This window comes from Theropithecus gelada, chromosome 17 (assembly GCF_003255815.1).
Source record: "Theropithecus gelada isolate Dixy chromosome 17, Tgel_1.0, whole genome shotgun sequence".
Lineage (NCBI taxonomy): Eukaryota > Metazoa > Chordata > Mammalia > Primates > Cercopithecidae > Theropithecus > Theropithecus gelada.
The window spans coordinates 77527088-77548035 of record NC_037685.1 but is presented as its reverse complement, the minus strand read 5'-3'; the positions used below and the strand labels follow the sequence as shown (position 1 = coordinate 77548035).

The 20948-nt window shown below is 44.3% G+C and overlaps 1 protein-coding gene across 3 annotated transcripts in view; it reads right to left on the bottom strand.

Moving 5' to 3' along the window:
- The window catches only part of LRCH1 (leucine rich repeats and calponin homology domain containing 1), a 197950-nt gene extending 177315 nt beyond the window's left edge, over window positions 1-20635 (bottom strand). For all 3 annotated transcript variants that reach the window (XM_025364709.1, XM_025364707.1, XM_025364708.1), the window contains exon 1: window positions 20062-20635. In XM_025364709.1, coding sequence (XP_025220494.1) covers window positions 20062-20380 — 319 coding nt within the window. In that variant the 5' untranslated portion in view covers window positions 20381-20635. The remainder of the gene's footprint in view (window positions 1-20061) is intronic.
- Window positions 20636-20948: the final 313 nt, after the last annotated feature.

The window sequence follows — 20948 nt, the reverse complement described above, 5'->3', positions numbered from 1 at the left end:
TGTCCAGTTCTATCTATATGGTTGCAAATGACAAGATCTCATTCTTTTTTAGGGCTGTATAGTACTCCATTGTGCATATGTACCACATTTTTTTTATCCATTCATCTGTTGATGGACACTTAGGTTGCTTTCAAATCTCGGCTACTGTCAACAGTGCTGCAACAAACATGGGGGTGCAGATACCTCTTTGCTGTACTGATTTCCTTTCCTTTGGGTATATATCCAGCAGGCACCAAGTTTTGTTCACTCCTGTCTAGGAGGCACCCAGCATAGAGTCTGGCCTTCATGCATTCCATTCATTCATCTAGCCATTTATTCACTTACTCAGCTCAAATATTTACTAAGCTGCTACCATGGGCAGACACTGTCCTAGGAACCAAGGATAGTAGTTACACGAGAAAAGAGAAAACAAGGTTTCTCTCAGCATTTAATGATGGAAAGGGAGACTGACAATAAAGAAACAAATGAATAAGTCAGAAAACAAGTAAGAGTTAAAATGTATTGAGTGTCTCTCAGATGTGAGGCATTGCTCTGCACTCCTTGCACTTTCAATTCCCCAAAGCCCTCTGTGACAGGTGCTATTATCATTTCTTTTTTACAAATGAGGAAACTAGAGCATAGAGAGGTGATGGAACTTACCCAAGGTCACTGGGCTAGTAGATGCAGGAGTAGTTCACCCGGACAACGTGGTTACAAGCTACTCTGCACGCTGCTATCCTTGTCACATACAGTAACAGGCCGTGGAAAGGGATGGGCTCATGGGCAAGCTACTCACACTAGATAATAAATATTTGCTGGATGGATGAATGAATGAAAAAAATAATACAGCACCTCTTAAGTTTACAAAATGTGGCTGTGAATATAGAACTTAAAAAAAAGCTTTTTAACATCTTTGCAATGTTTGCTTACCTCCTTTTGCCCACGATTGTACACTACCCTCTTATTCTATCTTCCACATGACTGCACAAGTTAGGGAGATTTTGTTGAGGTTTTTTTTTTTTTTAATTCAGTCAATATAATGAAAACAGTCGTTATAAGTAGCTTCTTTCAAACTATACCCCCGTCCACTCTGAAGTATTCACATTGCTATGCAGAATTTGCTTTTAGATCACTCTGTTCTCCAGCTGGCCTCTATGTATCTTTCTTTTCACTCACCTATTTTATCTTTTACTAAAAGCTGACACCATGCCATATGTATAATAGGCTGTGGTCCAAATTAAAGTCACCGAGCTTAAAGCTGTGTTGCAGTAAGTCTCAGGATGGCTCAAATAAGATGATAAATATATTTGGTCTGGGGATGATAACTTCAGACCCCCTAGCCTTGTTTCTCAGGCAGCCTGACAAAGAGAATCAAAGTCCTCCCCATAAAGAGCAGCAAGCTCCAGGCTGGGAAGGACAGCAGGGTCAGGGAGTCCCCAGGCACGGCCTGCAATGGGGGTACAAGGAGGAAGAGGAGTACAGGGAGTGGCCTCAGCCCTGTGCTGGCAGACCAAGGGAACAACAGAAAGACAGCTGTATCCGACAAGAGATATGTTCCCAGAGTAGTGACAGAGACAGATGCACATCCCCAGCATGGATGAGAACTGGGAGCAGTGAGAAGACCCCTTTCTCTCCAAAAATAGCTCCCCCTCTGTGGGCATCACAGTTCAAAAAAACAGCTACTGCCTGCCTGCCTTTCTCTCTCTCTCTCTCTCTCTCTCTCTCTCTCTCTCCCCCCCCTCTCTCTCTCACACACACCCCCCAAGTGCCACATACTTAGAATCTGTTATTTTAGTCATCACAGCATCACAGCAACTCCGTAAGTGTTATAACTCTCACTTACTTTACAGATGAGAAATAAGAAGTTCAGAGAGGTGCATGAATTGCCTAAAGTCACCCAACTGCTAAGTGACAGAGCCAGAATTTGACCTTGATCTGTTGGACTCCAAGACCATTACCTAAACAGCTGTGATGGTGCTAAACCTCATGGATGGTCACAGCAAGAAAGGCATGGGAGCCAGTGAACAAAGGCATGGTGACTTGAGCAGTTTGGCATTTCATCATTCTGGGAGCGTGTTCATTGCACACACAATTCCAGGAAGCTCCATAGCCCTTGGAAACGATACGCCTAGCCCACTTCGAGAAAACCTGGTGTGCAAAGCTAGCGTTTCTCCAGTTTCTGAGAGCACAAAAAGCAACGGGTGGAAGGCAGAGTTGGTGCTCGTCGCCACTTGAATCTCTGGCACTCATGCCAATGTGCATCACTGCGAATACCACTGACAACTGTTCTCTTGGCACACAGCACACTCAATGCAAACACTCTGCTGATGAAACAAAAGTGGAGGACATATTCCAAGGCCCAGGAACTGCATTTGATGCAGACCCATCCTCCCTCCTGCTGGATGACTCCCACAAACAGCTGAGATGCAGGAGATGCTGGAGCAGTTAATGGAGATGTGTTTTGATCACCAAAAGTCTAACCTATTGTAACAATTGTTGGAACACAAAGGAGTTCCTTTTTTATAGGTTTGAGTTTTTTAATACTTAGTTACATTGAAGGGTAAGCTCTAGGGTGAATTTCAGTGCTCTGCAAATCCACCAGTGGAAGGGCCCAGGGCAACTGGCCATTACCTTTTACTTCTTTTTACTTCTATGCCTGAGAAAGGCAGTTAAAGAAAGGAGCAGTGAAGCTACCTGACTGGAGACAGCTAACCACACAGCAATTTAAAAATGTGAATGGGAATACTATGTCATCTTCTCCTGTCTTTTAATTTTAGACACTCCTCTACTACAGTAAAGGTATAATCCCTCAAGTAAATCTCTCAAAAGATAAGAAATTCTGTGACTGCCATTCTGTTCATGTATCTGTCTCACCTCACCTTTGCTTTTACATTGTCTCTTCTAAAAATCCAACATTCTTTATTTATGGTTTCTCCTCTTCCCTACTGGAATATGTGTGATATGTTCATGCTTCTAACAGAATAAAAGGAACTTTTTTGTTGCTTTTTAATAACCTATAACTAATTGAAAAGTTTCACTAATATCCACCTCTATGCTAGGCCCTGCAGAGAATAAGAAAAAGAAATAAAGTGTTCCTCATGCACACAGTGGAGCATCTCTAGGGGCAGAAAGACCTGGTTTAATTTTTCTCTCTCCACTAATCAGCACTGTGACCTTGAACAAATTATGTACACAGAGCCTCCACTTTTTAGAGATCTAATTCTCAGTTTTTTGGAGATCTGATTCTTAGCACACGATAAGGACCCTGTGAGATAATAAGCTAAACCATCTCAGTGCCAAGCCATAGCAAAAGCACAGTGAATGTCAGTTTCCTTTCTTTTCTACTCTCCTCAAGGCACTTGCAAGGAGTCAGCAAAGAGCAGTCAAACTCAAGTCAAACCAAATCCCAGTCTTGTTGCTTAGTAGCCATGTGATCTCAGGCCTTTCTCTCTGAGCCTCAATTTTCCAATCTGTCAGATGGGAAGAAAATGTGTACTTACCTCCTAAGATTGCTCTAGGAATTAGCTGAGGGAAGCCACATAAAGTGGAGAACACAATATCTGACTCAATAAATGAAGCTATTATCATCCTTACTAGAGAAAAAAGACATGAAATTAAAGAACAATTAAGGACCAACTAACTCAATCATTACAAATTCTGTTTTAGATGAAAAGATGAGCAGAGTTGCAGAGAGGGAGGCTGGCATTTGGGACATCCTAGAAGAGGCAGGAATTAAAATTTTGAGATGACTGCTTGACAGGGACTGGAAAGCTGGGGTCTGTTGTTGTTTTGTTTATTTTATTTGGCAAGTGCCATGAAGGCAGAAAAGGTACAATCGAAGGCAAAGCGGAGGCCTTAACCTGGAACATATGGGAACACTAATGGAAAAGGCAGCTGGAGCCACACAGGCCCTTGAAGGGGGAGAGAGGAAAACCCGGCAGGATAAGCAGGGTGGCGCCAGATACCAGAGGCCCTGTGGATCTGCTGCTAGGCAGCCGAGCCTCAGTGGGCAGGCAGGAGAGAGCCACAGGAGGGGATCTGGGCAGTGAGTATGCAGGATCACGGTGATTTAGGAAATTTGGAAGTGATACGCCACATGGTCCCGGTGCTACAGGATACAACCAGGGGAGCCAGCCAAGTGCTTCACTTTCCCCAGCAAAGGGCAGTTCTCTACATTAACAATGTACTTAGATCACTGAGGCTCAAACCCTGACTCCTAATTCTCCTAATTACTTTTGCATGAGGATCTTAGGCAAGCTTCTTAACATCTATAGGCCTCAATTCTGCACATAAGGAAATTTAAGGGAAATGATACCTATTATTAGGCTCAGAGGAGAAATAAGATCATGTCTGCAAAGTGTCTGACATCCAGTAGGTGCACAACAAATGCTTTCAACTTTGGACTCCATTAGCCAACATCGTCCCAGTGATCCCAGAAAACTTGGTTCAGCAACAGTTTTTTCTATCACTAAAATGAAATGCCATTTGTTAAATACAGAATTAGAAGAGTTTATGAGTAAGACTATGTAAAGAGGGTTAACAAGATGTTTCGGAATAAGGAAAATAAAGATTAAAGAACGTCCACTAAAATAGAAATATCAGTGTTCTAACAGGAGGCATTGATTTAGCAATCAAGCCTCAGTTACTCTGTGTTTTAATACAGCTTGTCAGTCAGGAATCCGCACCAGGCAGAAAGCCAAAAAGGTATTGGAAATGTTCTTCTTTTTAAGTTGGATAGTGGGTACATAGGTAAATTTTTAGTCTACTGTATCAAGGTATGATTTACATACAGTAAAATGCACCCAAGTGCAGAGTTCACTGAGTTCTGACAAATGCATACACCTATGTTCTCACCATTCTAAGACACAGAATGTTTCCTTCTTCTCTGCACCCCTTCCCAGGCGATCACCTTTCTATATGCTTCTGTCACTATGCCTGTTTTATCATCATTATTTAAATCACGTCTGCATAGGGTATGGACTCCTTTCTATGTATGCAGTATTTCATCATTTTTAAATTAATGCTGTATTTTACCAGCTAAAATGAACAAGAAATGCCAGAGACTTTACTGAGAGGGTTTCTTGGCATGAAAGTTAAAAAGAGAAACCAGCCAAGCATTGTAATTCCTTCAAAGGACGGCAGTATGGGTAGCTGGTGAAATGACCAGGACAAGCTGGACCAATTCTGGATTCAATCTGACACAACTGGACACGGGTAGGTAAGTCACTTCACTTGTCTCCATTTCGCTTTATTCTTAAAAGGTGTCATCCACCACATCCCATGTGCATGGGGTGACCATATAACATATCTAAATCATGCTGTGCTAAAAGAGGGTGCTATTAAGAGTTATAAACCCAGGCTGTCCCTGGTAAACCTGGATTTAGGATGGTGCCACTTATAAGCACCCTCTGAGAGCACCTCTTGTGATGTTCCCAGGGATCTATTACGTTCTTTAAAGAAAAGAGTGTTGCACAGGTCTGAGACACAGAAACACAAGAAAGCACACACATGGAAACTATGGAACCACTTGAGAAAGACCAAGGCTGCCTGATGATGAAAGCACTCAGCTGAGTTATACTGTCTTTGTCACTCGCCCTCCTAAGAGAAGAGCATTAGGCGCTCTATCAGGACACATTATCTCAGAACTCCCATGGTGCGAATTTCATCCTGAGATACCAAGTCTTCATTAACATACTGATTCCAAGGACTCAGCCTGGGCAGGGGAGGAAGAGGCAGAAGCAAGCCTTCACAGCTGCCAACTGAATTGTTTAAAATCTATCAGATTTAGGCACATTTGTACTTACAAAGTTACAGCATAGCACCTTTTACAGTACTGTATAGATACAAGAAAGCATTCATTGTAAATATCTGAAACCACAGCTAAGAGTTAATTACAAGCCTGCAACCAATGGAATGACTGCTACAACTAAAATTAACTTGGACTTATCTAGGCTTTCTAAAACACCAGGAAAAAAAAAACACACACACACACACACACACAAAATTGCCTAAAAATTGCATGCAGAGATTATCATCGTCCCCTCCCAGGGAACTGTACAAAGAGAGATCTATTTGCCGTCAATTGCACAGATTCCTTTAAGTTGGATTTTATTGCATACACTCAAAAAAAATCTGTTTTTTAGCCATAATCTTGTGCTGTCCTATTTAATCTATAAAATTGTAGATGTAATTAATGTATAGAAAGATCTTCATTACAAAATAAAACATATTTTCATATGTCAAATTGATGATTCTTATTACATAATAAAGCAGTCTTTGGAATGTAAACGTTGTATTCTATAGGTAATGTTCTAGAAAGTAAACTTGGTCTTGCACTCGATGAAATTCATTCATTTCTCATTGGAGGGAAAGTAAATATCAGTAAACTGTTTATAGAAAATATCAGTAAACTGTTCAATTAGGTCATGTGTTACAAAGTCTAACAAGAAAAGTTTATACCAAAGCTGAAAACCCAAATGTGTATCTACAATTTTTAATAACAGACACCTTGAAGAATTTTTAAAACTAGGAATTGTGACTTGCTTTAAAACACAATTCTTAGAAATGGAGCTGATAGCTGGTCATCACAAACAAGTGAGGATCCGGGCTGGAACTCCCCATGCATACACTTGGGATCTCTGAGCTCACTTTCGGATCAGTGGGAGAAATCACATTAGTCAGGAATCTGGATCCTACTCGGGCATGAACTCCCAAATCTCTGTGTCACCCCAAGGACCATCTGTAGAAATGCCGTAGGCTTGATTCTCATCTGCAGAATCTCCTTCTCTGGTCTCGTCTCCAGCTCTAAATATTCAGTGACACTAAAATAGAGGAGGATCCTGCACTTCTTCAACAACTGTTCGGGTTCCAATTTCGGCTCCGTCTTTACTGGCTTACAAATATACTCTGACTGCGTAACTTATGGTAAGTCCCCTTCTCAGTAACAATGATCCTCCCAGCCTCACAAGGGTGTTCTGAGAACTGAACGAGGAACATTCCGAAAGACCCTAGACCCAGACGTGAGTCTGCCTTGACAAACATTATTCCCCCTTCCGAGTTACCATATCAGTATCCTCAGGGAGATGTTGAAGCTATCACAAGGTTCTTAGTGAAATAACTTCTGACTGAAGTTCAAAATAAATGCTGGATGCCAGTAAAAGAGTGAGGGGCAAAAAGATAACAACTGAATCTACTAGATATTTATTCCTAAAGCTCAGCCTCCTGGTAGCCACGTCCTCACTTCTGGTAGAAGTGTTTGCTATTCATCTTCAGAGCATGTCAAGAACATAAAATTATTCACAAAGTGTTTTTTGCCAAGAACATGAAGAGACTGTCAATGGTTTTTTGTTTGTTTGCTTGTTTTTTAACTTGGAAGAGCTTCTAAATCAATGACAAGACTTCCGTAGAGGCTGAAGACAGGCACCCCAGGCCTTCCTCTGAGGCCCCAGCCACCACTTCCTCACCCCTCCAATCTGGAGGCCAAAACAAGAGCTGGTCCCAGCACCCTTCACCCGAATACATAATGCGGTACAGGAGCAGGTTCCCCATTCCCTACTGTGAGAATCCCGAACGCACTCTTCTCTGCCAGGCTCAGTCCCCTCAAGGCTCCTCTGGCCCAGTAGAAATTATTATTATTATTATTATTATTATTATTATTACTATTATTTTGGAGACAGAGTCTCATTCTATCACTCACGCTGGAGTGCAATGGTGTGATCTCAGCTCACTGCAACCTCTGCCTCTGGGTTCAAGCGATTCTCCTGCCTCAGCCTCCCGAGTAGCTGGGATTACAGGCACCCACCACCACGCCTGGCTAATTTTTGTATTTTTAGTAGAGATGGGGTTTCACCATGTTGGCCAGGCCAGTCTCGAACTCCTGACCTCAAGTGATTTACCCACCTTGGCCTCCCAAATTGCTAGGATTATAGGCGTGAGCCACTGCGCCCGGCCCCAGTAGCAATTAAATCAAACCTAAGAATGCCATTGAATTGAGGAATAAAAACAGCATGAAAACCCAGATGTGGGCTTGTCTCAACTGCTGACTAGCAGCATAACCCAAGGAAAGTCATTTCACCATCCAGCCTCAGTTTCCCCCCATGCAATATGGAATAATGAATACCACCCACGCTACCACCCTCCCACGACTGCCAAAAGGATATCAATAACATGCACACACACTGAAAGCATGTACACCTAAGCTTGCTGGATATTGAAGTTATTTTATTAATGTCACAGTATTTCTAGGAATTTAGTCTTTCTGTGCCTTATAACATTGAATCTCTTTTCTAAAGATATAGAATAATCATAATGGCAAAATCAGTGCCAGGCATGGATCTAAGCACTTGATATATGTATTCATTTGTTCCTCACAATAATTCTATAATTATTATCCCCATTTTATGACGAGGAAACCAAGACTCAGGGAAGCGAAGTAGTAGCCATGTCCTGGCACAGCAGGGACAAGGACCCAGCCACAGTTTGTGCTTTAGCCTCTATGCTAATGGTAGGCTGACAGCTTCCAATTATTTACTTGACTGAAGAAGACTATGTCACACAGCCCCATGGAAATTCCAGACAGAAAGTGACAGGTTTTCTACTAGTCACTCGCTCTTCGCCAGCCCTGAGCCCTGCTCCCGTACCATCCATTACCCCGTGAATCAAGACAACCACCCACGGGATAAAGAGCATTTTCACTTCTAACAAATTACAAACCTGATGTTCAGAAAAGTTCACTAACTTGCCTCCAATTCCAAAATTAGTAAGTTGGGGAGATAATATAGAAGAAATATAAAAATTAAATAGAGAAGTGTCTAAATTCCTGTACACCTCCCTCAGGTGGATGGCTCCTGGGCCCACTCCTCCCTGGCCCAGTGGCCTTCCTGAGGTCCAAGTGGATCCCTGACTTACGCCAGTCCTTGTTTCCCAGCCGCTGACCTCCCTGACCAAGCGGTCTGGGAGAGGTGTGGGGAACCGCCGACCCCTGGCCAGAATGGCCAGAGGGGAGAGAATTATTTTCAAGAGACAGAGACCTTACTCACAGGCTGATGCCAAGTTCTCCAGATTCGGGATTTCACGTTGGAACTGGGGTTGCCTTTTTCCAAAGAAACAATAAGAAACCACCATTAATAGGAAGGCCCATGTCTGCTAGGGTTAAACAGGCCTTCGTGGGTTGGTGGGAGAACCAAATCACAGGTTACTACCTTGTTTTTATAGGAAAATGCATGCCAAGTTGTGAAACAAAGCCTTGCTAGGAAAGGCTGACGGCCCCCATTTGTGAGTCAGGGGCTGCTTAGCACGCTCCTTTAGTATGTGGAATCCAATTGACAAGAGGCCCGTGCACGTCCCCCACACCACAGTCAAATCTTACACTAACACGTCTCATTTGTAACTAGCGTTAACTTGATCTTATTCTCCCCAGCTTTGGACCATCTGTTATTAAAGGTGTCACAGCATTTGTTCTTTGGGAGGCCCACAACCTGGCTGGTTTGGGTGGGTTTGACCTGAGAACCCTGTGGATGAGGGAAGGCCTTCCCTTCATCCCAATGTGACATCCTGGCTCCACAAAAACAACCCCTTGATGTGAGGCTGGAAGACTTTGCCCTGGCTCTGGCACCTACTGCCATGCTGTGTACCATTGGCCAAATGATTATACTCTCTGGGCCTTGGTGTCAAGGGAGAGAGATGAATGGATGGTTTCTACATTTCTAATCTCCCTCTTCAGGTTGCAATAGAAAGGCATTGCTTGGAGTTATTGAGCCCCTATTCTGGTTAAAACAGACCATGTAGCAAGCATTAAATGAGGTGAAACATCTATTACATACATTTCATACAAACATTTTCATATAAAGCACTTGGAGCGATACCTGACATAGAATAACTGTTTGCTAATGTTAACTGTTGTTATTATAACCAATATCCTCATAAAACTCTACTAGGTACAAATGCTATTATTATCCCCATTTGACAGGTGAGGAAACCGATGCATAGGGTTTAAGTCACCTGGCCAAAGTGACACAGTTTATAAGAAGGCCAAGATTTGAACCCAGGTCTTTGAAGCTCAGGAAACCCCATTTTTAATCACTCAGCTGTACTTAAAAAAAAAGAAAAAGGAGGAAAGTCCATTTAGCTAAGGGCTGAAAGGCTTTAGTGAAATAATACTTGTTAATCAGAGTACTATAAGTGTAAGGGATTTTCAAATACAAAATTTATTGAATCCTCATCCAATTCAAACTAGGTGGAACTATGCCTTTATATATTTGGCTATGCTTCTTACACGATAAGTGCTCAAAAGATGTTGATTCGTTTTTCATTTGCTAATTTCAAGTGATATTTGATATTATAAAACACTTGCCCATCTCCCTCAGAATTCACTATAACTCATTGGATTTTAGATGTAACATTGCTTATCAAACACTTGCAAATGTTGGTGAGAAGTGACCCCACCTTAGCTAAGAAAAAGTGTGACTCTAGAGACCCACCAACTACCAAAAAGATTCTAAATCTATGAGAGATGGAGGACAGGTCCAGAGGAGCCAGAGTCATCCATTTGTAAGTGTACATGTGGCTCATTCCCGGTTTTACAGCACATTCGAGGGCTCAGGAGCATTACCAGGACTCTCATCATGGGCACAGGCATAGGTAGCAAGTGCAGGGCTAGATTCCAAGGACAGGCCAGATTCCAACAAACAGACCTGTCCTGAGCCTCCTGCAAGAGCAGCACTGAGGGCAGCCTCACGCAAGTCCAAGATCAGTTTACACAGGCTGGGGGAGGAACTGCAGCTACCACCTACAGCAGGGGTGAGTCGGTGAGTCTTATGGGCTGAATTATGACCCCCAAAAGTAATGGAAGCACTAAACCCTAGCACCTCAGAATGTGACTGTATTTAGAGACAAAGTCTTTAAAGAAGTAATAAAGATTACATGAGGAGGGTCCCAATCCAATCTGGCTGATGTCCCTATAAGAAGAGGAAATTTGGGCTCACGAAGGGACAACAAGGATTTGTGCATAAAAAGGAATGGCCTGTAAAGACCCAGGACGACAACCTCCACCTATAAGCCAAGAGACAGGCCTCAGGAGAATCAAACCTGCCAACACCTTGATCTTGGACTTCCAGCCTCCAGAACTATGGGAAAATTAATTTCTGTGTCTAAGCCACCCAGTCCGAGGAATTTTGTCATGGCGCCCCTAGCAGGCTAATACAGTGGATGACGCTGAGAAGTAAAAAGATGCTGTGTGAGAAAAATCAGGTCTCACAAGAAAATCTGAGCAGATCAGCAAACTACGCACAAGTAGGGGATAGCTTCAGGGTAGATCCAAGATGACGGATGAAAAATGCAGAGCCCAAGTATAGGAAAGAGGAAAGGGAGCAATCCATCAATGCTTTTCTAGCATTTTCTGTACCGGGCATGGAAGGCATACAAAAATCAGGAAAAGTCCTGTCTAGCTAAATCTCACAGGCCAGTGAAGGAGCAAAAAGGTTAAACATAGGGAAAGCATCAGAGGAAGGCAATAAAACAAAAAATGCCATAAGGAAATAATGCAAAGACGGCTTCAGGTCCTGTATGACTCAGTGCTGAGATCTGCAAGAATGGGCTGATAGGGAGCCTGTTTGTTTCCAGCAGGCTTGGGGCCCAGAGGAAATGAGAGTGGGGTCAGTAGAATCCTACAGAATGGGAAGGAGAAGGGACACGAGGTAAATAACTCGGAAAAGCAAAATGAAGGCAATCTAGAGGAAGGGCAAGCCAGGCAGTGCGTTGATGGTGCTGTCTTTGAATTGCCACCGTTGCCTGCAGAGATAAAGTGAGTTAAATCAGAGCTAAGCTGACTGAACCAGATCAGAAATATTGATGCTACTCCTCACGCTGTATGGCATAAACATCAAAAATAGGGAAGAATAACAGAGGAACACATCGTGTGCCAAAGCTATACATACCACACTGCAGGGGTCAGCTGTCAAAAGCAAGTCCACATGGGAAGCCAGAAGATTAGAAACACTAAGATGCGGGCCGCTTTCTGCCCATTTGGCGAGAAGAGTGGAGAGGAAATTCAAGACACTGAGCTGGAGGGCTCCTGCCCGGTTTCATCCCACACCCGTGTTAGGTTCCCACCCCCAGCAGAGGGACTGAGGGAAAGAAGCAAACAGCAGAAGGAAGAAAAGTAAACATCTAGGAAGATCCCAAAATCAAATAACCTGCCCCTGATGACTTCAAAATGTTCCATAAGAATTTCAGGTGCAGTCAGTTGAGCTGCCTTGGTACCAGCATCATACTAACACAGAAGCAATAATTTCTTCCCAAGGAAAATAGGAAGTACTTCTGTTATGCAAATCAAACATATTGTTCTTTTTTTCCCGCAGCTATATCCTCCTTTATGGCCACTGAAGGAGGATACCGTCAGGAAAAACAATGAACAGAAACCTGACTATAAAAGCATTTCCCTTCTATTGCATGGCTGGAATAAGCAAGGGAAGCCAAATTTGCACAGTTCGTCAACTTTCTATTCATGTCAACAACCTCGCTTTATTTTTGAATTACTTTATGGGAGGAGATGGTTTCCAAATGTACTATTTCTTGCTGCAGAATATGGGAGCAGTATCACTAAACCCTTAAATTAGGATGAAGAATAACACAGGCGTATTTCATGTTTGACTCTATGTTAGAATGCCTGGTTTTCCTAAATTAAGTCTTACTTGGAATCCTGAACTTTCTTTACTTTTTTTCTTTTCTTACTATCTGTAAAATCATGGCAAAATTCTGATGCAAAAAAAACTTTCATGCAACAAAAGACTAGTAGCAATAACAGAAGCTAGGCTTCCTATGAGTTGGGCATTAAAAAAGATTATTCACTATGGAAAAATAGTTGGGTTTTGTGCCTTACATCCTTAATGTGTTTATAATAGATTATAATCTTGTAAGTTGAAATAATCACTGCAATTAACACCAAATTCTCTTAATTCTAACAACTCACACAATCACTGAAACAGTTCATAAACTGGTGGAATTGCCGTATCTAAGCTCAGGCCAATATCCAAGACAGAAGTTTTCCAAAAAGCCCAAGAAATTCTGAAAAGTAGCTTCACAAACAGGGTTTTCTGAGGCTTAGACAAAAATTCCAGTTACCCGTGGCCTGACTGACAAACCCTTAACCACCTTATATGGAGTTAATAATAGCATTTCTGCCATTTACATTACCAAGGCTTTGAAAAAGCACATGCAATACCACACCTGAAGGGAAATTATGGGCAGACGTTAAGAGTAAGTAAATGCTGCCCAGCTGAAATATGAAAAGTCCTTAGATAGATCTATATAGATAGATAGACATATATAGATATAGAGATAGAGATAGATAGAGAGAGATGGGGCAACAGAAATGTATACACAAAAGAGGGAAATAGCTTATGTTTAAACAAGCAATGATGAAGTTCAACAATATAACAGAAAAAGTCTATGTACATATACCAGATGGACAGCATGGGCAAAAGGAATTTGACTTCTGAACTGATCGACGTCAACATGGATTTCAAAAGGCGTCTACCCTTTAAATGTTTATTCCAAAGAATTATTATGCCATGCCATAGGAAATTTCAGTTCATTACAGTAACACAAACACACACAAGTCTTAGTCAATAATTTAAATAAAAATTTTTAAATGACAGGGTGTGCTAATTTGTGGCCTAATATCAAACACCCACCAAAAATCAAATCAGATGTCTCAGTGACTGACAAACTCTCCAGGAGAGTCATTTCAGTGACGAAGGTCAAATCTTGGGCTGTTCCTTTATAAACTGGCACAGACCAAAAATTCCCAGAGGTTCCCTGGCCTATAACTGTATGCTATTATTCTAGAAGCATGATTAGCATGTCCTTGCCTTTTCAAGAAAGCAGCCTGTAATGCAAGCAATGAGAATAGCATGTAGGTTTGCAGAGACTGTTTTTGGCATAAACCACAGACATGTGGAAGAGTCCACCTACGTGATTCGGAACCACTACAGGTATTGTCTGAGATGTTCTAAAAGCTTTTATTTGATGTTGGAATGTATCTATACCTTAACCGGGAAGAAAAAATGATAGTAATAGGACAGAAAAGGTTATGAATCATAGTTATGAATGGAAGAATATTTAGAATACATATAATAAATAAAGGCATTTATCTGATAGTAACTACTAAGAGACAGATATGTTAAAAACTACCAAATTTAATTCAATAGCAGAACGATAATTAAAAACTAGATATAACTATAAAATGTATATAACTATACATTTTAAGGAAACACGTGATTTCAAAAATTTTATATTTATAATGAAACATATTGATGGCCAAATTATGAAATAAAGTTAAGTTGTTGAAAATGACTAGATTTCATTATCAGGTCTTCTGTGAATTCCAACGACTAAAGAGTGCTAACATCCCAAGGACTCCACTGCTATAGGATGGGAATAGGGTGTGGAAGTCAGCCTTCAAGAGATAAACCCACCCACAAATCTCAGAGAAGATCCTTTGAATCTGTACAGACAGTTGAGAGAGCCAGTTCACATACAGCTACGGTGTTATTCCCACAGGCTGACAAATCCTAGGCTGCAGCCATTTCCAGAGTCCTCAATTAATGGGTCATAAGAGCCCTGTAGTCTTAACTCCATTATAAGGTAGGAGTAGGGTAGAAGAATATGACCAGAAAGACAGGCTTAAATGTCCTCTGTGTTTCTTTTATTCACAGAATCTCAGACTGCCAGGTTCATTTGATTGTTTGTTTGAGACAGAGTCTTGTTCTGTCGCCCAGGCTGGAGTGCAATGGCACAACCTCAGCTCACTGCAACCTCCACCTCCCAGGTTCAAGCAATTCTCATGCCTCAGCCTCCTGAGTAACTGGGATTATAGGCACCCAGCTCTTTTTTTTTTTTTTTTTTTTTTTTTTTTTTTTTTTGTAGACACACGGTTTCACCGTGTTGGCCAGGCCGGTCTTGAACTCCTGGCCTCAAGTGATCCACCCGCCTCAGCCTCCCAAAATGCTGGGACTACAGGCGTGAGTCACCACACCCAGCCAACTGTCAGGTTCTTACTCCACATATTGGAACCATCCTTCCAGTCACAGAATATTCATGGGCACTTCTATCTAAATCCTATCCATCCTAGGAAACCTGATCCAAATCCCACCTCTGCTATCAAAGTCTTTCCTAAGCATCCTCATGAAAATGACCTTTTCCTCTGAATTCTACACACGACGTCCATCAGTGCTACTTGGCACCTCATCTTGACCTGCCTTGGGCCTCAGCAGCTTCCTGGAACTGTTACTTAGCATCTTATGGATTCCTGTATTGTCTTATACTTTGCATCTCCTACAGAACTCTGCCCTCACACATAAATGGGTATTTTTAATGGTGCACTTCAATATTCTTCCCTGAGTAAGCTCTTTGTTTCCCATATAGTCTTTGTTTTTTGTTTGTTCGTTTTTTAAGGCAGGGTCTCACTCTGTCGCTTAGGCTGTAATGCAGTGGTGCGATCATGGCTTTCACTGTAGCCTCAACCTATGGGCTTCCCACCTCAGCCGTCCACATAGCTGGAACTACAGGCGTGCACCACCACACCCAGCTAATTTTTTATTTTATTTACTTATTTATTTATTCATTTTTTGAACGGAGTCTCCCTCTGTTGCCCAGGATGGCATGCAGTGGTGCGACCTCAGCTCACTGCAACCTCTGCCTCCCGGGTTCAAGCAATTCTCCCGCCTCAGCCTCCTGAGTAGCTGAGATTACAGGCATGCACTACCATGCCTGGCTAATTTTTGTATTTTCAGTAGAGACGAGGTTTTACCATGTTGGTCAGGCTGGTCTCAAACTCCTGACCTCAGGTGATCCACCCACCTCGGCCTCCCAAAGTACAGGAATTACAGGTGTGAGCCAGTGCACCCGGCCTAACTTTTTATTTTTTGTAGAGACAGGGTCTCACTATGTTGCCCAGACTGATCTCAAACTACTGGGGTCAAGTAGTCCTTCCACCTAGGCCTCCCAAAGTGCTAGGATTACAGGTGTGAGCCACAGCGCCTGGCCCAGTCTTTCTTGCTTAGAGCCAACTCAAAATGATACTAGCAATGAAACATTCCCGCCTCTCCTTAACAAGACTAACTTACAACAGGTGTCCTGCATGTCAAGTCTAAGGGCTTCTTTTTCATTGTCTAGAACCTCCTGCAATCATCCTGAGGCAGACACTTTCTTTTCTTACTCCTCTTTTCAATTCACTTTCAATTGTACAAAATATCCTTTTGAACTTCTTCATCCAAAATGACACTACTTAATAAATCAGCACCAAAAAGTTTGCTTTACTCATGTGCAAATTTGTGTACTTCTTTTTCTTTGGCCCAATTGAATGCTTCAGATTATATGTATTACTAGTCATCATTTATGCTCTTGCTACAAGCCACCTCAAGTTGATACAAAGCAATCTCTGTATTTATAAAACAAAGATATTATATCCATCCTATAACTCATCCTACTTATCCTGCAAAATCAATTTATTCGTGTAACTCCCCATTCTCCAACTAGAATGAACTCCACAAGAAGGGATACTGGGAATTCTCTTTTGCACACTGTTGTGTCCCCAGTGCCTAGATCAATGGCCAGCACTTAGTAGGGCTCCATACATTCTGGTGGAATCAATGCTGGTTGAATGAATTTCCAGGAAGCCTCCCACATTCTACCTCTCAACCCCTTCCCTCTGCTTGATGAGAATATGGTCAAGAACATGAATTAACGTGAGGCCATCAGGGTTCCAGTCACTGGCTGACCATCTCAGTAGAGGTATAATCTGCAGCATACTACCTGACTTGTCTCCATCTCAATCTTCCCATGTGTAAATGAGGGTATGACTGGGCTCCTAGTGGGGACTAAGATCACGCAGGTAACGTATACAGAGGCGCACCCAGTGCTGATAGTGGCTCTTCTGTTTTGTCCCTTTCCATCAGTGACACCTGTGTCACTGCACTTCGTGGATCAGTCTTTCCCCGTTTTAACTATTAAAAGACTAGACGCTGACAACAAAACTTATTTTGATTCAAATAGAAGTAAATTAATAGGCTCAAAATGAGAGCTTGGATTTTTTTCCTATCAATAAAGTATATGCACTTGAGTGACAGCTTAGACATCTATTCTACGTTTTTATGTATGTAGCCTATACACCCTGTTCAGATAGGCCACATTGCCCAGGAGTGCAGTTCTGCACAGGTGGCTGCCAGAAGCCTGACTTTTTACAAGGTGTTAACCAAATGGCCTGTATTATACAACAAAACAGTGAGAAAAAGCTTGCTCCACCACTCCCTGACTTAGAAAATGTATGGGAAAAAAATGCAATTTGCCTCTTAGGCCTTTAAGGATCTTCATATGCCATTCTAATTTTAAGAGACATTCTTAAAGTAAATATGAGTCAAGGAGAAACCACTATCTTTATTTTAAATGTTACTACTCAAACTTTCAACTCCATGAGAACTCTTACATGTAGGCTGTGTCAACACTGTGTACACTGGAGGTAACTTTAACTCTTTGCTTTTTGGTCTTTCAAATAAGAAACGGTGCTCAATTAAATATATCTTTAGAACAAAGAATACCTGTGGTTTACACCTAGCTTTTGACCTGAGGTAAAGACGTTTTGCAGAAGCAAATATTTAATACATTTGGGTATTCTAATTTCATGTAAAATAACTAGCTACAGGCCGGGCGCGGTGGCTGTAATCCCAGCACTTTGGGAGGCCGAGATGGGCGGATCACGAGGTCAGGAGATCGAGACCATCCTGGCTGACACGGTGAAACCCCATCTCTACTAAAAAAATACAAAAAAACTAGCCGGGCGAGGTGGCGGGCGCCTGTAGTCCCAGCTACTCGGGAGGCTGAGGCAGGAGAATGGCGTGAACCCGGGAGGCGGAGCTTGCAGTGAGCCAAGATCACGCCACTGCACTCCAGCCTGGGCGGCAGAGCGAGGCTCTGTCTCAAAAAAATAAATAAATAAATAAATAAAAATAAAAAAATTAAAAAAAATAACAATGAATACTTTTCTGATGGGGTTGACTTAAGTTTCTATAAACATAGGTTATATCCCTCCACTCCTCTTCCCCCAAATAATATTGTATTTTTGGATGAGAAATTAACATAAAGCCTCTGAATTTTAACCAGCTAGATTTTCCTGAGCATAAAACATGTGCAAGTGAGCTCATAAATAAAAACCTGCAAAACTCACAACTTAAGCTTGTCATAAACAAGCCAAGAGGAGAACAAGAACACTTTTCAGCATCCACTTCACATGGCAAGGTCTTAGCTGAAAGATGTGGTCCCTGCTTTTAAAAGCACTGGTCTACACAGCAGACACATCAAGTTCACCTACCTTTGTAAATAATCCTTAGCATAACTGAAGTAGAACAACTATGAAACCCCCTTACTGAACTACACAAACTTATTATTATTGGTCATGCCAGCTCTATTTTCTGCAGATAAATCCAACCATTGCATAGCTAGGTCACGGTACACTCTATGGCAGAAAGGAAGTAAAAGTTAATGTATTTTTTTAAGTTAATGATTCAGGCAATTCTTGGAATAACTTCCACTTGAGAAGATGTAACTAAGATGTCTTATTGAAAGAGACTCCCCAGCTGTTGACAGCTCAACTTTGGAAATTCCCTCTTTTTTGCCGATTCCTGACTATCCCTAAATCCAAATTACAAAGTTTAACGACCCTGGAGAGCCATCTTTGCCTCCAGTGAACTCAGAACTCTATCTTAATATTCATTAAAGCTCTAGATTAATGTTTACTGAATTAAAGGGGGGAAAAGACACTGGAAACCTAGCCTCCAAAAACCCACCGCCTGCTCCCTTCCCACTACAAGATTAAACTGGGTGCTCCAGTGCTGAGAGTCAACCCATCCAAGGGGGTCTGATCCCGGGCCATGAGGCGATGACAGCCAAGAGGTCTGGGCAGCGGCTCCAAAACGGAGCACCCACTGCCCTGGGAAATGTTGGGCGCTTGCTATGACACAAACCCTCCCCCAGGGAGTGGAACCGGATGGTCGGAAATCAAGTCAGTTCTGTATAGACCCTGAGGCCCCAATCCCATTCCACCACCCTCCTTCCTGTTTATAGATCCCGCTCCTGGAACTCCAACTACCAAAGAGAAAGCAGACGTTTTAGAAGTATGTAACACATGACGTAACTTGAAAAAGTTATGCTGCTTATTGGCGCGAGTTACAACTTGCCGGGCTCACACAGGAAAACAGGCTCACGTTAATTACTTTGCTTTTAATATGCCATGCCTTCCTTTCCCGGGGCCCCCACAAAGGTTGGGTAACTGAGAACCAGGTACCCTCGGTGGTAGGACCCAAACTGTGTGGGCGGTGAGCGAAAGGCACGGAAGGAAGAGAGCCGATCGCTTCCGAAGCGGCAGCTGATTCGGATTCACTACAAGCCCGGCGGCTCTTTTCCCGCACAGGCGCAGGAAGAGGAAGCCTGGGCACCTCTCAGGAGGCACCGAGTTACCCGATCGCTCGGCGATGTCGCCGAGGGGGCTCGCGGCACTGCGCCGATGCCCCTGGCTCGGCCGAGGGCGTGCCACCTTTGTCTGGGTTTCCCCACCAGGATGGGCGACGCCTCGGTGCAAAGACGGCTTGAACTGCTTGGAGGCGCCGACGCCGCTGTCCGCGCTCGAGTTCCCAGCCCTGCGCGGGGCCCAGGAAGCCGACGCTGCCGCCTGAAACCTCCCACTTACACTGCGCGCACGCGGCGCGCCTGCAAGTCCCAGCCCCGCGGCTGCTTCCCCGGCGCAACAGCCACAGGGTGGAGAGCCGGAGACCCCTGGCTCGTAGGCGCAGAGGCCCGGCGCACCCCTGCCCTCCTGGCACTGCACCGCCAGACGAGGCAGGGCCCCCATACCCTCTCCAGGGCCCGCTTCTTCCGCGCCCACGCGAGTCCCTTCTTCGGGAGACAACGGGCCGATGGAACCGCCCCTCCCCAAGCAAGACAAGATCTCCGACTGTCCACCGCGTTAGGGAACGCACGACAGACACCCAGACAGCACCCACACCCCTGCCCGCCCCCTCGGCCCTCACTCACCTGCCTGCACCGTGTCCGAGAGGTCGTGCCCGGGGGCTGCGGTACGGGGAAATTCCTTCAATTTCCTGGCGCTCAGGTTTAACCCCCCGGAGTTGGCCGCCTCCTCAAGCGCGCGCTCCAGACCCCGGTTCAAGGGCAGGTTAAAGCCCCCGCTGCCGCCGCCGCCACCGCCCGCCCCGCCGGGGGCGCCGGTTCCTCCGTGGTGCTGATGGTGGTGGTGGTGGTGGTGGTGATGGTGGTGGGGATGATGAAGTGGGTGCAGAGTAGCTACCGAAAGGGCCGGGACGAAAGGTTGGGGTTCGCTTCCCGGCGTCGCCATCTTCTCCCGGGCCCCCCCACCCCGCCCCGCCGCTCCTGCGGGGGGGTCACAGCGTTCCCCGCGAGGGGAAAACGGCAGCTCGGGCTGAGTGCCGCAGTGCTCCACCGAAAGGCGCTGGAAGGAGGGGAGGAGGGTGTGGGCAGGCGCGTAGAATGGGGGCGGGCGGGGAGGCGGCCGTGGTAGCTCGGTCTTGAAGGTTTCCTGTCCCCGGGAAGCTAAGGACTGCGGCGGCGGCGGCGGCGGCGGCGGCAGCGCGCATGTGTCTCCTCCCGCCCCTGCGCCCTCCTCCCGGCGGCTCTGCCCTCCTCCGCCGTCTGCTCTCTCCTCCTCCTTCCCCCACGCAGTCTGTCCCGCCCGAGCCTTCCTCCGCGCCTATTCCGCCGGCCTCGGCCGCCCTGCCGCGATCCGCCCCGCAATCGGGGTACAGGGCGGGGCTGGACGCCTGCTCCGGGGCAACTCAGGCGCCGAACCTCTCTCTGGGCGTCCTTTTGCCGCCCAGGAGGCTTTAGGGGACTGGAGGTTGCCGGGGTAGCGGGGGGTGATCTGAGAACACGGATAAAACGGCGAG